The 13,792-nt window shown below is 38.4% G+C and overlaps 1 protein-coding gene across 1 annotated transcript in view; it reads left to right on the top strand.

Moving 5' to 3' along the window:
* The window catches only part of LOC146626140 (unconventional myosin-XVB-like), a 107,019-nt gene that overhangs the window by 89,929 nt on the left and 3,298 nt on the right, over positions 1-13,792 (top strand). Inside the window, exons 33-45 of the mRNA XM_085360336.1 lie at positions 1,599-1,658; positions 1,764-1,839; positions 1,958-2,076; positions 3,319-3,434; positions 4,772-4,913; positions 5,039-5,150; positions 5,253-5,559; positions 5,666-5,729; positions 9,757-9,829; positions 9,918-9,994; positions 10,074-10,150; positions 12,858-12,988; positions 13,076-13,170. Of these exons, the coding sequence (XP_085216462.1) occupies positions 1,599-1,658; positions 1,764-1,839; positions 1,958-2,076; positions 3,319-3,434; positions 4,772-4,913; positions 5,039-5,150; positions 5,253-5,559; positions 5,666-5,729; positions 9,757-9,829; positions 9,918-9,994; positions 10,074-10,150; positions 12,858-12,988; positions 13,076-13,170 (1,449 nt within the window). The remainder of the gene's footprint in view (positions 1-1,598; positions 1,659-1,763; positions 1,840-1,957; positions 2,077-3,318; positions 3,435-4,771; positions 4,914-5,038; positions 5,151-5,252; positions 5,560-5,665; positions 5,730-9,756; positions 9,830-9,917; positions 9,995-10,073; positions 10,151-12,857; positions 12,989-13,075; positions 13,171-13,792) is intronic.

Raw genomic sequence — 13,792 nt, forward strand, 5'->3', positions numbered from 1 at the left:
TCACAAAACTTGCAACACGCCATAACTCACCTCAGAACGTTAGCATGTCGGAGCAGTATGCATCACGTGATAGAGCGGCTGTGGCATGCGGGACCTGTGGTCTGGATAGCATTTGGAGCTTCGCTAGCAACCTGGCATTTCATCTCCGACAAAGTTATCCCCGAGAGAAGTAAAGCAAGTGTGTAAGTCCATCTCTGAATGTTTGTAAAGCATTCCTGCGTTAAGCTTAACGAGCGACTGCCTCTCGCTCTCCGGCTGCTACTTCAATCGTGAAACTGCTTAAATGATCAGCTGATCGGCTTTTCTGTCGCGAGTCCGTCTTTGTTTTTGGCCCACTTTGCACCAGAAAGAGGAAACCAGCGGCTGAACAACAGCAGCACGTTTAAGCTTGATAAGCTGTTGTTAGAATTTATTTAATATTACTTTCTACTCGAGGATCTTTTTCTACGTAGCTGACGCTGGTAACTGTGCAGGGGCGGATCTAGCAAAGTTTAGCCAGGGGGGCCGATAGGGCATTAACTGGGAAAAGGGGGCACAAAGACATACTTTTCTTTCTTATTCTCATTTAAAATGTCTAGCTTTTAATAAATAATTATCTGACACACAAAGTTTTAATTTGATGTAAAATGAATAGAAGTCAATTACTGTATATAGTGACTATTAAGTCTAATATATATACCCTAGTAAGCTATAGTACTTTTTCCTTTGGGAAGGTACCATCTGTGCAGTCTGCAATTTTGTTGAAGAAAGATGTTGAATCTATTTAATATTTCTTGAAAAATAATTGATTTCTGTGCATTTTTTTTCCACACTGCATCAAATTAAGGTTGATTACGTCGATTAAGCATCATGAGGTGGCGCGTGAGGGGTGGTTCCCTATTTTTTATTTATTTATTTTTGTTGTTGCTGGGAGTTGGAACCCTATTAGTTAGGTTGCTTAATATTTACGCTAAGTACTCTTTAAAATACCAGAATAGGGAGGATGGTGTAGGTCTAAGTTTATTAGATTGATCAGTATTGCTGAACTATGAGATATTTTTTTTGTATACAGGTATAACAGAATAGCTTTAGTGTAGTTGTTGTTTTAAACTTGAGTATGAACTTGCAGACTTGCAAAATGCAGCAAGATATTTTAAAAAACAGTTTTGTTGATTAAAAAACACTATATCGGATTCATATCGGTATCGGCAGATATCCAAATTTATGATATCGGTATCGGTATCGGACATAAAAAAGTGGTATCGTGTTATCTCTAGTTGTGAATGCTGGTCTTATATGCTGGTGACTTGATTGGAACCAGGTGTGGAAGCTGGTGGAGCCCAGCGGAGTGGAAAAACCCCGTACTCACCCGAACCATGACACAATGCAATTAAAAACGGCATTTCACTACACTTGGAATTTGAAGTACTGCTGTTATAAGTGTGTTAGCCCTGCGACAGACTGGTGACCTGTCCAGGGTGTACCCCGCCTCTTGCCCTATGACAGCTGGGATAGGATCCAGCACCCCCGCGACCCTGAAAAAGATAAGCGGAAGCGAATGGATGGATGGATGGATGTTGTTGTAAGTCCATGTTAGTAACTGCAAGTTTTATGTGCAGGTTTTTTACCCCAGAGAGATGTTTAACCAGCCCTATATTCTTAATCTGTTGTGTGAACAGGTCTGTATATTTCTTTTGTTCATCTATATATCTGATAGACATGGTAGACACACAGAGTTTGGAATTCTGTAATACTCTATTTTTACTTTTTTTTTTTTTTTTTAGATAATCAAGGACACTTACTCTGACAGCTGCGAGAAGATCAGCAAAGAGGAGAGAAGGAAGATGAAAGATCTGCTGGGTAAGATTTTGACAGTTTATCATAAACCTTAATGCGACAATGCTGCTTTTCCAATCATTATCCGCCAGTGGCTTGAAAGAATATGACTCAGTTACACCATTTTTGCCACCCACAATAGCAAATTTCAACATAGGAACAACTATAAACACCATCCAGGACAACAACATGAAGAAGAGGATTGTCATTGCAGCTCGAGACAACTGGGAAAACTACTTTACTCGTCTGTTCCCTGTGAAGGTGAGCAGACCAAAAAATCAAAGTAAAAAACATCCAAACTGTACTGTCCGTTCTGTGATCAGTCGAGTTCGGTTGCTGCTTCTCTGAGCTTCACTGCTCTTTGTGTGTTTAGCCAGCTGTATTCTACAATATACACTCTTCCACACCTTTATTTAGTATAACTATTCAAAAACAGGTACAGATTCAGGTTATTCTATCTAAGCAACCAATCAAATAGCAGCAACTCAATGCATTCAGGCATGTAGAGGTCCAAGAGGACCAAGAGGTCCTGCAGATATTTCAACATATATTTATATATGTTTTAATATTTCAGTAGCTGCAAATCTACCAGGATTTTCCCACACAGCCTTTGTCAATCACACACAGTTTTGTATGTGATTAAGATAAGATCTTATTCTAGCAGTCAGCCTCATTGATCATATGAATAGGGCATCTAACTAGCCAGAAATTTAAGGTCATCCAGGTCGTCATGTGTTCAAGAAATTCCTGCATTCTGGATAGATAAAGCTGGGTATCGTCTGCAAAGCAATGAAAACTTATGCTGTGCCTTCCAATTATACTCCATGTAATTAGCTACATTAAAAACGTAATTAGTCCTAGCACTAAACCCTTGGATTTCCATAATTAACATTTAACATTAACATTATGTGTGAAGAGGACTTCCCTGTTACATGAACAAATTGGAGTTTGTTTGATAGATATGATTCAAACGGATGCAGCACAGACAGATTATGTATCAAACTGCACAGAAAAGTTGTCCGTTTGGTGAAAGAGCTTCCCCTGCAGCCTTTTATTCTGTGACACAGTTTACACAAACACCCATAGTAATTGAACTAAGATTTACAAATTTAAGTAACACAATTACAACATTTAACAATTTCAACCTAACAGATTGGATGGGGAAAAATGTGTGTAGAGTATGCAGGGTTCACCATGAGGTTATATTACTCTGATTGGTTGAGTATCTCCATGGTATCAGCTGGAAGATTGCACCATATGAAAAATAAGATTGTCAATTGATAAATTCAGATTCAACATTACTCTGGATTGTTTCTGCCCATTTTGATGTTTTTATTATAATAACATATACAGTATGTTCAGGGGTATATGATTGAGATATTGGGTCTTGATTGAGACACTAAAGTCATGAGCTGTGTAGTTTAAAGTGCAATACAGTAGAATCTATTGCACTTTACACTTCTTACAGATATTTATTTGCAAGCATCTCCTGTTTGTACGCAGCCAGACAGTGGGGATGCCCAGGTGTTGGGTGTCTCTCATCGCGGGATTCGTCTCCTTAAGATGGTGAGGGCATTGGGGATAAACCCCAAACATCTCCGGCTACTCAGAGGTTACAGGTAAGCATTTGCATGCACAAATTCACAGAGTAAGGGTATTTATTTGAAATACTTTCTCACTGTGTATGTACATTCTACATACTATCCATTTTTAATATTAAAATAAAAAATCTCATCTGGATCCATAATATACATGCTAAATAAATGATATAAAACGTAATTATCTCTACGTAAAGTTCATTATTTATTATCCTAAAACAGTCATTCTCAAACTGCAGGCTCCCTCTAGTGGTACACAGGAAGTCTCTGAAAAATATTTAAGATTAAATAATTATACCATGTTCTGACTGAGGGATTTCGGAAAAATTAAAATGCACAGCTCGGCCACATACGCTTTTTTTTCCACTCGATAAAAGTTAACGTAAGGATTCCCGATGGTTAGGGACAAATGCAATCACATGGCAGGGTGCTGTAAACAGACCAAACTTCAGTCAGGAGAACAACTGAGATAATCCATCCACAATATGAGGTTAGTCATTAATATACTGCTGCATGGGCTGGGCTGTAGTTAGATCGTAAGGGTTTAAAAACTGGGCTTTAAAATGAATAGTGGTAATAAAATCTGAGAGAGGCCGACAGTGATCACTGCCTTTTTTTAGGGGCTTGTTCAGATTAAATAGAACAAGATACAAAGCATTAAAACATGTTAAAAACACAACAGCCTTAATAAACACAGTAGTTTGGACCCGGAAGCAGGGTTATACGTCATCACTTAAAGACCAGACATCCCACCTACAGTTGTTATTATTATCATTTGTCACATCCTGTTTATGACAATTAAAATGAATAACATTCATATAAGAAATAAAATTGTCTCATGTAAACTGGATATGGGTTTAAATAGGCCTATACTACTGTACTTTTATGTCGATCATAAGTTCCATAACTTTAAAAGCGATATATTTTATGAGGTGGTACTTGTTGTGAAAAGTTTGAGAATCACTGTCCTAAAATATTATTTATTTATTTATCATCCTCATTAGCAAAATATGCCAGCCTGACCTGGAACTGCCCCCTAAATTGGCCAACACCACCTCTCCCCCTGCAGCTCAGCGAAAAACACACCTCATGGCCACGAAAACAAACATTGTTAACTTTGCCTGTCAGTCGTTTTCATAATGTGGCTTTCAAGTACAGTCCAAAGTTCACGCTCCCAAGATATCAGCAGCTATATTGTTCCACTGTTTTCATCAGCTAGATTAAGTTGCTATGGTAATAACTATCACAGGTCTCGTGTGCTATTCCTTATGGACGTTTTTGCTACATCTTTGATATTTTAATTCATTGTTGCTGTTGGTTATTGCATTAAATGTTAACGTGGGTCTTCATGAATAAAGTTTTGCAGAGGTGCTGTCAGCTGAACTTCAGGGTGAAGACACAGTGGCACTGAAGCTGAAGAGTGAAAAACTGGTGTTGCAGTCACGCAGGGCTCCTCAGATCATTGCTATGATTCAGTCATTCATCCAGGAACTCATCAAGGTACTCTTTTTATAATCATAGTTCATTCCATGGTCTATAATTTTAAAGGTTTTCAGCTTATATTCACAGTCTCCTTGTCTTTAGAGCCTCTTTAATTTTAGTTCATCTCTCACTCCTCCCTTTAGGACTCAAACCATGTAGTTGCCCTGAAGAGTTTTGTAACAGATGACAAGAGTCTACTCAGCTTCAATAAGGGTGATATAATCAAACTGCTGCCAATGGAAGGGCTAGAGCCAGGTAAAGTCATGACTTGAATTGTAGTCATATGTTTATGTTAGTTACTAAGACAAATATTATTTTCATTGTTTCCAGTCTAATTAGATTTGTCTGTTTCACCAGGCTGGCGTTTTGGCAACAAGGGAGGACGTTCTGGTCTTTTTCCAGAAGACCTCACCAAGCCATCTGCAGCCCCAGACTACCACTGTCTCAATCTAAACCACAGAGATGAGAAGAGGAAAAGCATGAGGAAGACTCTCATCAACAAACACATGGGCAGCAGTAATTCAAAGCAGCCTGGAAGAGAGGCTTCACCCCACGGTTTGGTGCATGGATCTCTCCAGAGATCACAACAGAGCTCAATGCAGGGCTCAGTCCTCAACTTAGAGGTGAACTCACCGATGGCTGACTTTGCCATGAAGTACTTCAGGTAGGATAAAAGTATGCTAAGTATTATTGTGAACTATGCTGAAGTGGTTTGGGGTCATATAACATGGAAAGTATAACTTTGTTCCACCCTTCTTTGTTTATCGAAGACTGGGGACAACAGGTCTGCCAGCCAACGGAAGGAATTTTTCACAAGTGATTGAATACACAGAGGTAAGTGTTGCAGTCCCTCTGATGTCATATGACCACATGTTTTAGTGCAAAATTAGTTAGATCTAATGCTATAACCAATAGTTAATGCACACCTATAATAGATGCCTTCCTGCAGTAAAATATGCCTCTGAAAATAGAATAGAATAACTTTATTATCCACATCAATGGAAAATTGTCTTTCATTCACCAAGCCATGAACAAATTAGTCAAATCACTTTATATCATCGCACATTCATACATACACATACAAATACAACAGAACAAACACATCACAGCATGCCTGATTGGTCTTGGGACAAGGGCTGTACTGGGACAAAAAATCGGCCCGGGCATTTTGACTAGAGACGGGCCCACCAGGTATTATAGGAAAAACCATGAAGCCTTTGAATGAAAACAAACGCTGTTGTCACAGTGATGTACACTGTCTTGTTGGTATATATGTATCAGTCTAATAAACCTAAACCTACACCATCCTCCCTATTCTGGTATTCAAAACAGTACCCGAAAGTAGACTGCTTGGTCGAGTTAACCTCCTAAACCATCTAGAACACATGGTGAAAACCTGAAATTAAGACAGAGAAGACTAGAGGTGAGACATGATCATTACTGATGACAGATTTAGATATATTTTCATAAACCATTCATTTTCCACATCAATAAACAGCATGGCAGGGCAAAATATTTTTTCTAACATGGCAACCTTTAAAAAGTGAAAGGAGACAGAAAGACAGGTGAGAAAGAATAAAACTTAATTGACTTTTTGATGGCATTTTACACACAGTACTGGTACAGTATCTAGAAAATGTGGGAAAATACTGGAATCATATACAGTACTTAGCTACTTCTGAAGAAATTATGATGGGACCCTAAAAAAAATTACTATGTACAATAATGGATTTCTATACATTTTACATCAGATGAAAACGTTTGTAGTAAGATTCAGATAATTATTTGTTAAAAGTGAGACATTTTAAATGAGAATAAGGAAGAAAAGTATTTCCTTGTGCCCCCCTTTCCCTGTTAATGCCCTACTTGGCCCCCTGGCAACACTTTGCTAGACCCGCCCCTGCACAGTTACCAGCTGGTAGCTACTTAAAAAAAGGATCCTGGTGTTATTTGTCTCTCAGAAACAGTTCATAACTTTCCTTCAACTGATTCATGTCACCTAAAAGGTAAACCTGTTTCTCCATCACCTGTTCAGCTCTGATGATTCAGTAAGGACATCTCCTGGTTTCATCTTCATGTTTCCCTCTCACCACATATCCAAACCGACATCATGACCAGCAGCTTTACAGCTGTGGCTCCAGCAAACATCAGCTGATACTAGAAAGTAATATTAAATAAATTCTAGCTGATCAAGCTTAAACGTGCTGCTGTTGTTTAGCGCGACATCCACTGGTTTCCTCTTTCTGGTGGACGATAAACAAACACGAGAGAAAAGCCAATCAGCTGATCACTGATTTAGTTTCATGATTGAAGTAGAAACAGGAGAGAGAGAGGAGAAGAGGCAGCTGTGCAGCAAAGACACAGAATAACTCCAGCTTTGTGTCTTTTTCATTGTAGCTGAAGTCCGGGACAAACTGTGCTCCTTTTCAGCTCAATACCAAACGCGCAATATTTTCTCTGAATACCAGACGATTCCGTTTTTACAGGACGGTTGGAAACTCTAATAACTAACCTTATAAATAAAATAAGATAAAACAAGTTCAACATCAATAATATCATAGCACCCGCCCAGCAGTATATAAAATCCGTCATGCTAGCTAGTACGCAGCACGAGTTATTGTAACTGACTGTAAAAAGTCAGCACAACGAAAATAAAATAAACTTGGTTCATATCTGACCCAGATAGACTGCAGGTCATAACTTCTTACCTGAAGTTCAGTTCACCGCCTCCGGTCTCTGCTCCTTCTGCCTTTCCGTCATCCACCTGCCAGTGTGTTGCGCCTGCTGGCCTCCACCACTTGCTAATGTTACTGAATCTGTAGAAGCTCCGCAATAGCCACCACCAAACAACTGAGTTATTTTTTCACATCTCCCTTCATCTGGCCAATCCACCACCTTTCAGTGTTTATACCGTTACGGGAAAAAATGGGAAAAAAACCCATCAGCCCATAAAAACGGAAAATCACCATCGGGCCCGATGGCCAGTCCAGCTATGCTTGGGACAAATGATTCCTTATAGGCTACATCTTTTTGCTAGCTAAAGGTGTCCTACAATGTCCAGATAAAGAGGGTGTTCACTAGGGCTGGGCCATATCATACCGTTCACGGTAATACCGGTATAATGTTGGGTAACGATAAGAAAATGAAATATGGCGATAGAATATGGGTAAAACGTGCATGCACAGTGCCTTTGTTTTCATACGCACATGGCGGAAAAAGCATGGTGGCAACGGAGAATGAGAAGGGTGAAAGCGGAGCGTTGAGTGAAACAGATGAACCAGAACTGGTTTGTAAAAATGCTGCAGCTTCACTGATGTGGAACTGGTTTAGCTTTCGTCCGTCAGATACACAACAAAGCACTTTTTTTGGTAGAGCATGCTAGCGGGCCGTCGTTATTACCGTGTTTTTTGGAAAATACGGCACACTTAAAATCAATCCTTTGATTTTCCTGAAAGTCGACAGCGCCCCTTATAATCCCGTGTGCCTTATGTATGAACTCTGGTTGTGTTTACTGACCTCGAAACGATTTTATGTACACGGCGCTCGAAAATCTGTCAAATGTTTTAGTACGACTTTGCTAAGCTACGAACCCGCACCGCTTGATGGATTGTCGAAGCATTAGGGCTTCGACAATCCGCGGAGTGATACGTACTCTGCTCTGTGTGTGTATAACTGTTTTTAAGTTTTGTGGATATTCTACATGGTTATGCTGAGGATATGTCGGCCAGTTTCCACTGGAAATGCCTTTTGGTTAAACTGTCAGCAAGGAATTTGCATTTGCACTGTTAAAGTTTTATATAACTTTAATGCACATAAAAAACAGCTGCTTGTTGAAGTGAAAATACATTTATGGTTTTTTGTTTTGTTTTTTTGCACAAATAAAGTTGTGGAGTTGTAAAGTGTTTGTCTAGTGTCAATTATATCGTCAGTTATATCGTTATCGCAAATTTTCAGATGTATATCGTGATAAATATTTTTGGTCATATCGCCCTGCTCTAGTGTTCACAGTCAGCAATGATAGATCAGACTTTCCTCAAAACGGCCCAATGATAAAGCTATACAACAGTTCTGATAATCGCTTTGTTTTTGATGGCCACAGTCAGGTTGCTATACCAGACTGAAACTGAACATAAGGATCAAGTTTATCAGTCAAGGTTACATAGCCACAACGTTTTGGAAAGACTTTATCTCCAAAGCCTCTTAACATCCTAATAACAATCTCTGATTAACTTTCTCGCAAATAGAGTCAATATTAACCATGAAACTAAATGATGTATGTTCTCAAATATTTAAAGCTATTAATGATTTTCTTTCATTTAGAAATGCAATCTTTCTCTTACTGAGACAAACCTTGAGCTCTTTTGTCAGCCACAGCTTATTATTTGTGAACATAGTAAATTTTCTAGTTTGAATCACAGATTTCTCATGAAATTGTATATATGATGTAATGCATCAGTTAATTCATGTGGATCGTTAATTGTGTCAAAGAAGTTTGTTACTTCAAAACAGTGTCTTAATCTTCTGAAGGGAGGAGAAGTAATTGACACATAATTTTAACAAATAAAATAGATATGATCTAGAATCATCACACCTAGTTCTATCCAGAATCAACAAATTCTTTGGCGTTGTCCACTCCAAAGCCATCGATGGCTCTAACACTGAGGGATATTATAGAGACTTTGTGTGGATCAAATGAGTAACTCCCATGCTTTGGCAAAAATAACTGTTGAACATGATGAATTCAGACTGTATGGCATTTCCAAGATGTTTATTATACATATTTGAATCTAGTCAGTGTTAATGAAGCTTTGTGAAATAATAAAACTAAAAGCTAACTGTGATGTGTGTCTTTTTCACACAGACTCCCATCCAGGAATCTCTCATTCTCTATAATGACCCTGAAATCAAGGAGTTATCTATTCAGTGTTTCACAAGTGAGTGTACCCACAATAACACATGGTATTATACATTGAAACTTTTTTTCTGTTCTTTCTTCATCCACGCATTTGTCTGTCCTTTCAGACATGATGGAGTACATGGGAGACATGCCAATGAGGAAGAACAGCAGCCAGCCAGAGTGTCTGAGGCAGATTCTTCTGGTGAGTGCATATTCAAACAGTTTCTGTAAGTTGGGTGGACTTTTGTTTTAATAGTAATGACTCTCTCACTTCTGTTCAGCTAGGGAAGGAAAAGGAACTGCTGAGGGATGAAATATTCTGCCAGGTTATCAAGCAAACTACCAACAACCCAAAAAAGTAAGCCTATCAAAAGTAAAGAGTCTATTTAAAAGCCGTAAACTGCGATTGAACAGATTTGGGTTCTTAAAGAGATTTTTAATTTTTCAAATTTAACTTTTGTTTACAAATTGCACATTGACTGAGCTTGCATGAAGTTATGTGCTGTACTGTACTGTGCTCATTCATACCTGTTCAGGCAGATTGTCCAGCACTGCCCTTTCTGCCACTTTCTGTTTTACTTAAGTAACATTGAATGGTAGGTGATTAAAGACTTACCATGATTTTCAGTAATCACGTCTTATGCTTTACCTACACTTATAACTGATGAGCTTTGATAATAGCTTAAATAACTGTGTTACATTATGATACATTTATTAATAAGTTTATTCAATGCATGCAATTTACTGATGTTACTTGAAGTTACTTTAACTTCTAATGTTTCTTTTCAACTACCATAACACTAGCCAGTTATCATGTGCTGTATAACCCAGAAATCATCTTTTTAAGGTATTATTCTCAGGTATAAATAATATTATACATACTGAGTGTCACGGCGGTGGAACGGACTCAGGTGCAGACTGAGAAAGCACGGTTCAACAACTCTTTATTAATCACACTGGTGCGCTATATACACATGAAGGGGGGGTGGGGGGAAACACCAGGGTCCCGGGGATCAACAGGCTGGGGAGACACACTTCTTCGCACTCGCTCTGCTCCTCGTCCAAACAGTCTCCACACAAGCAGCTCACTCTCACTCACGGGGTCCAGGGGTCACAAAAGGGCTGATCCAGGTAAACGTATTTACACAGACGAGGGTAAGTCGAAGGCAAGCACGGGAACAGCAGAATCGCAAAGAAGCCAGGCGATACTAACAAGAGTTACTCAATATTCCAGTGACGAGTAGCTCAGAGCCCCTGCCTTAAGAAGAGCCAGAGATCAACTGCAAATCACCCGTGATCAGCTGCAGGTGCGTGGGCCAAGGGCGGGAGCCCAATCTGAGCTCCGCCCAGGCAGACAGGTAGGAGAGAGAGATAGAGAGAGAGAGAGCACAAGGCGAGGAGAGCAGAGAGAGAGTGAAACAACAAACACTTGTGGCCACACTGGGCTGGCCGGGGAGGCACAGGGACCATGACACTGAGCTTACATTATATTGCATCTTCTACTATTTCCTAAAACCGTGTTTTAAGATGGTAAATAATATATTTTTAAACTATTGATTGTGAATTATAGGATTGCAGTGCTAACTGTAGAATGGAATCAGATTTTGACAAAGATTAACCAGAAGTGTAGAACTTTAACAAGTTATCCAAAGCTTCAACTTCAACATTAGCACATTATTAGCAAAATAAAAGTCAACTTGAAGAACAACTGGATGCTTTCATTATGAGTCAGTTAGAAATCCAAAATATGAATTATTAGTCTTATTAGTCTCTTATTAGTCTTCCTCCAAGACAGCAACAAGATAGCACTTTGGGACTTGTTATTGGAGCCGACTAGAAAGACGGCTCTGATAAATACCACCGAAACACCAAGTTCATCAAAAAGGTTTAGACAAAAACATACGGAAAAATACAAAACAACGACACATCTTAAACAAGCTGTCTTGCTGTTAAGCAATATCACAGAAAACTATCCCCATTAAATAAAGATCAAAATGCACCTGCTGTTTCTTTTCCTGGAACAAATAACAAATATGGAAAGGCAAAAAAAGTATTAGTAAGATAAGAGATTCTTTGTGAAATGTTGGATCTGAGAAAAGCTTAAACACTATAATTGTTGAAAACCATGCAGTGTTTAATTTTTTTATATAAATGTAAGTTCTGTTTATCTGCAATTGAATATTTAAAAAGAATATTGTTTCAGTCGAGAGGTGGTGTTTATTGTTTATTTGCTTTTCATTCTCAACTTATTAATTTGATGACAGCTTTGTATTTTCTTACATTAATGTCATGCTTAGATGTATTTTTATGCTTTGTGGGACAATTTGTCATTTTTCTTTCATAAGTAATATAAATAATAAAAGTAATTCAAATGGTAAAGCAGGAATACAAACAAAGTAAGAGACTTCGGTAATATTGCTGTTTTGAGGATTATATTATGATAAAATTCCTTATTAATTAATGATTTCTGCAGGCATAAAAGGAAAAATAACTTGCAATCCACATTCATAGAGAGATAAAGGAGGTTTTGTCTTTATCTTTTAGATGAAAATAAAGAAAGGTAAAGGCTTTAGGCAGTCTCTTGTACTTGTACTTGGGGCATGTACAGTTTCACACTACAGTTACATTACACCTCAATCTAAAGTGGGAAAAAAGTGCAGTGTCTCAGGCTCATCCCAACACAGCACTGACCTCACAAAGGTGAATGCCATGGCAGTTCACCTTATAGATACAGTAAGCCGAGGGAAATAATAAGTGCACATGCCTCCATCTTTTACATCTTCTACTTTTACATGTTTTGCAAGATTGTAATATATAAGAGCTAAAAAGAGAATAGTGCCTTTTTATTATTTTTTATTTATTTATTATTTCTTTTAATTGGCTCTTTAGCATCATCTTTAGTGTTTAAAAATCCCTTACAGATTCAGGATCATTCATGCTTCTCACTTCCACTAACCGCTACATATCTGCAATAATTACAGTGCACTATTTACAAAAAAATTCAACGTTGATTTTTCTTTCTTTGATGTATTCTTTGCAATTATTCTCTGATCTTGAATCTGCAGATCCAGCTGTTCCTTAGGTTGGCAACTACTCAGTGTGGTGGCTGGCTTTTTCCCTTGCTCTGCTACACTGCAGCCTTATATCACACGCTACCTCGATGACATCTCTCAGGATTATGTGCACCCATACCATGGTAGAGGAAGTTGTTTTGATGAGGAAAAAACTTATATGTCAATTTAATGTTTCAATAGCTTCTTCACTAATATGATGTCCTCCTCAGAACTGGCATCTTTGAGTCATGATAACCTCCAGCGCTCTCTTCGCTTTGGTGGTCGCCGCAATATCCCCTCATATCCCGAGATAGAAGCAATACTGGCAAGTTGACTTACTCACTCAAACAATACAAAGTTCTGATTGATCTGGCCTCATCATATAATAATGAATATTTCAGACTTTGCTCTCAGACTATAGACTTATTTGTGATTCTGACACTTTGTAAAAGTAGAATAAGATGCAGAGCTTTCAGCTATCAGGGCCAGCTCGGGCTTTTGGGAGACAGATGCCTTCTTTTCTTTTCTTTTAAGATTAAGCTTTCATTATATGAAAACTGTTATTTAGACTTTGATTAGGTGAATCATCCATTATTTAGGCTACTATTCATTTAGAGTGCTGGGGGAGTGCTTTTTTTGGACACTCCCTTTTTTCACTCCCCATGTGTTTATGCTCCAATATTGCATGTCATTAACTTTTGCTTAGTCTCTCTATGTGTTTATATGTTTTGTTCCATTTGTCGTTCTTGTTCTCTCTATGTTCTTTTTTTGTTTTTGTTTTTCTTCTCTTTCCGTTGACACCCAATCCAGCCACAGTAGATGACTGTGCCTCCTTGATACTGGCTCTGCCAGAGGTCTCTCCCTGTTCTTGGTTGTAGGGTCCTGACCCAGCTAAAAAAGAAAAGCCTTAAATGAACTGAATGTAATTAATTCTCATTTTGAGTTTG

This window comes from Diplotaxodon limnothrissa, linkage group LG8 (genome assembly GCF_057381915.1).
Source record: "Diplotaxodon limnothrissa isolate DT_005_m linkage group LG8, D_limnothrissa_male_GT1.1, whole genome shotgun sequence".
Classification (NCBI taxonomy): domain Eukaryota; kingdom Metazoa; phylum Chordata; class Actinopteri; order Cichliformes; family Cichlidae; genus Diplotaxodon; species Diplotaxodon limnothrissa.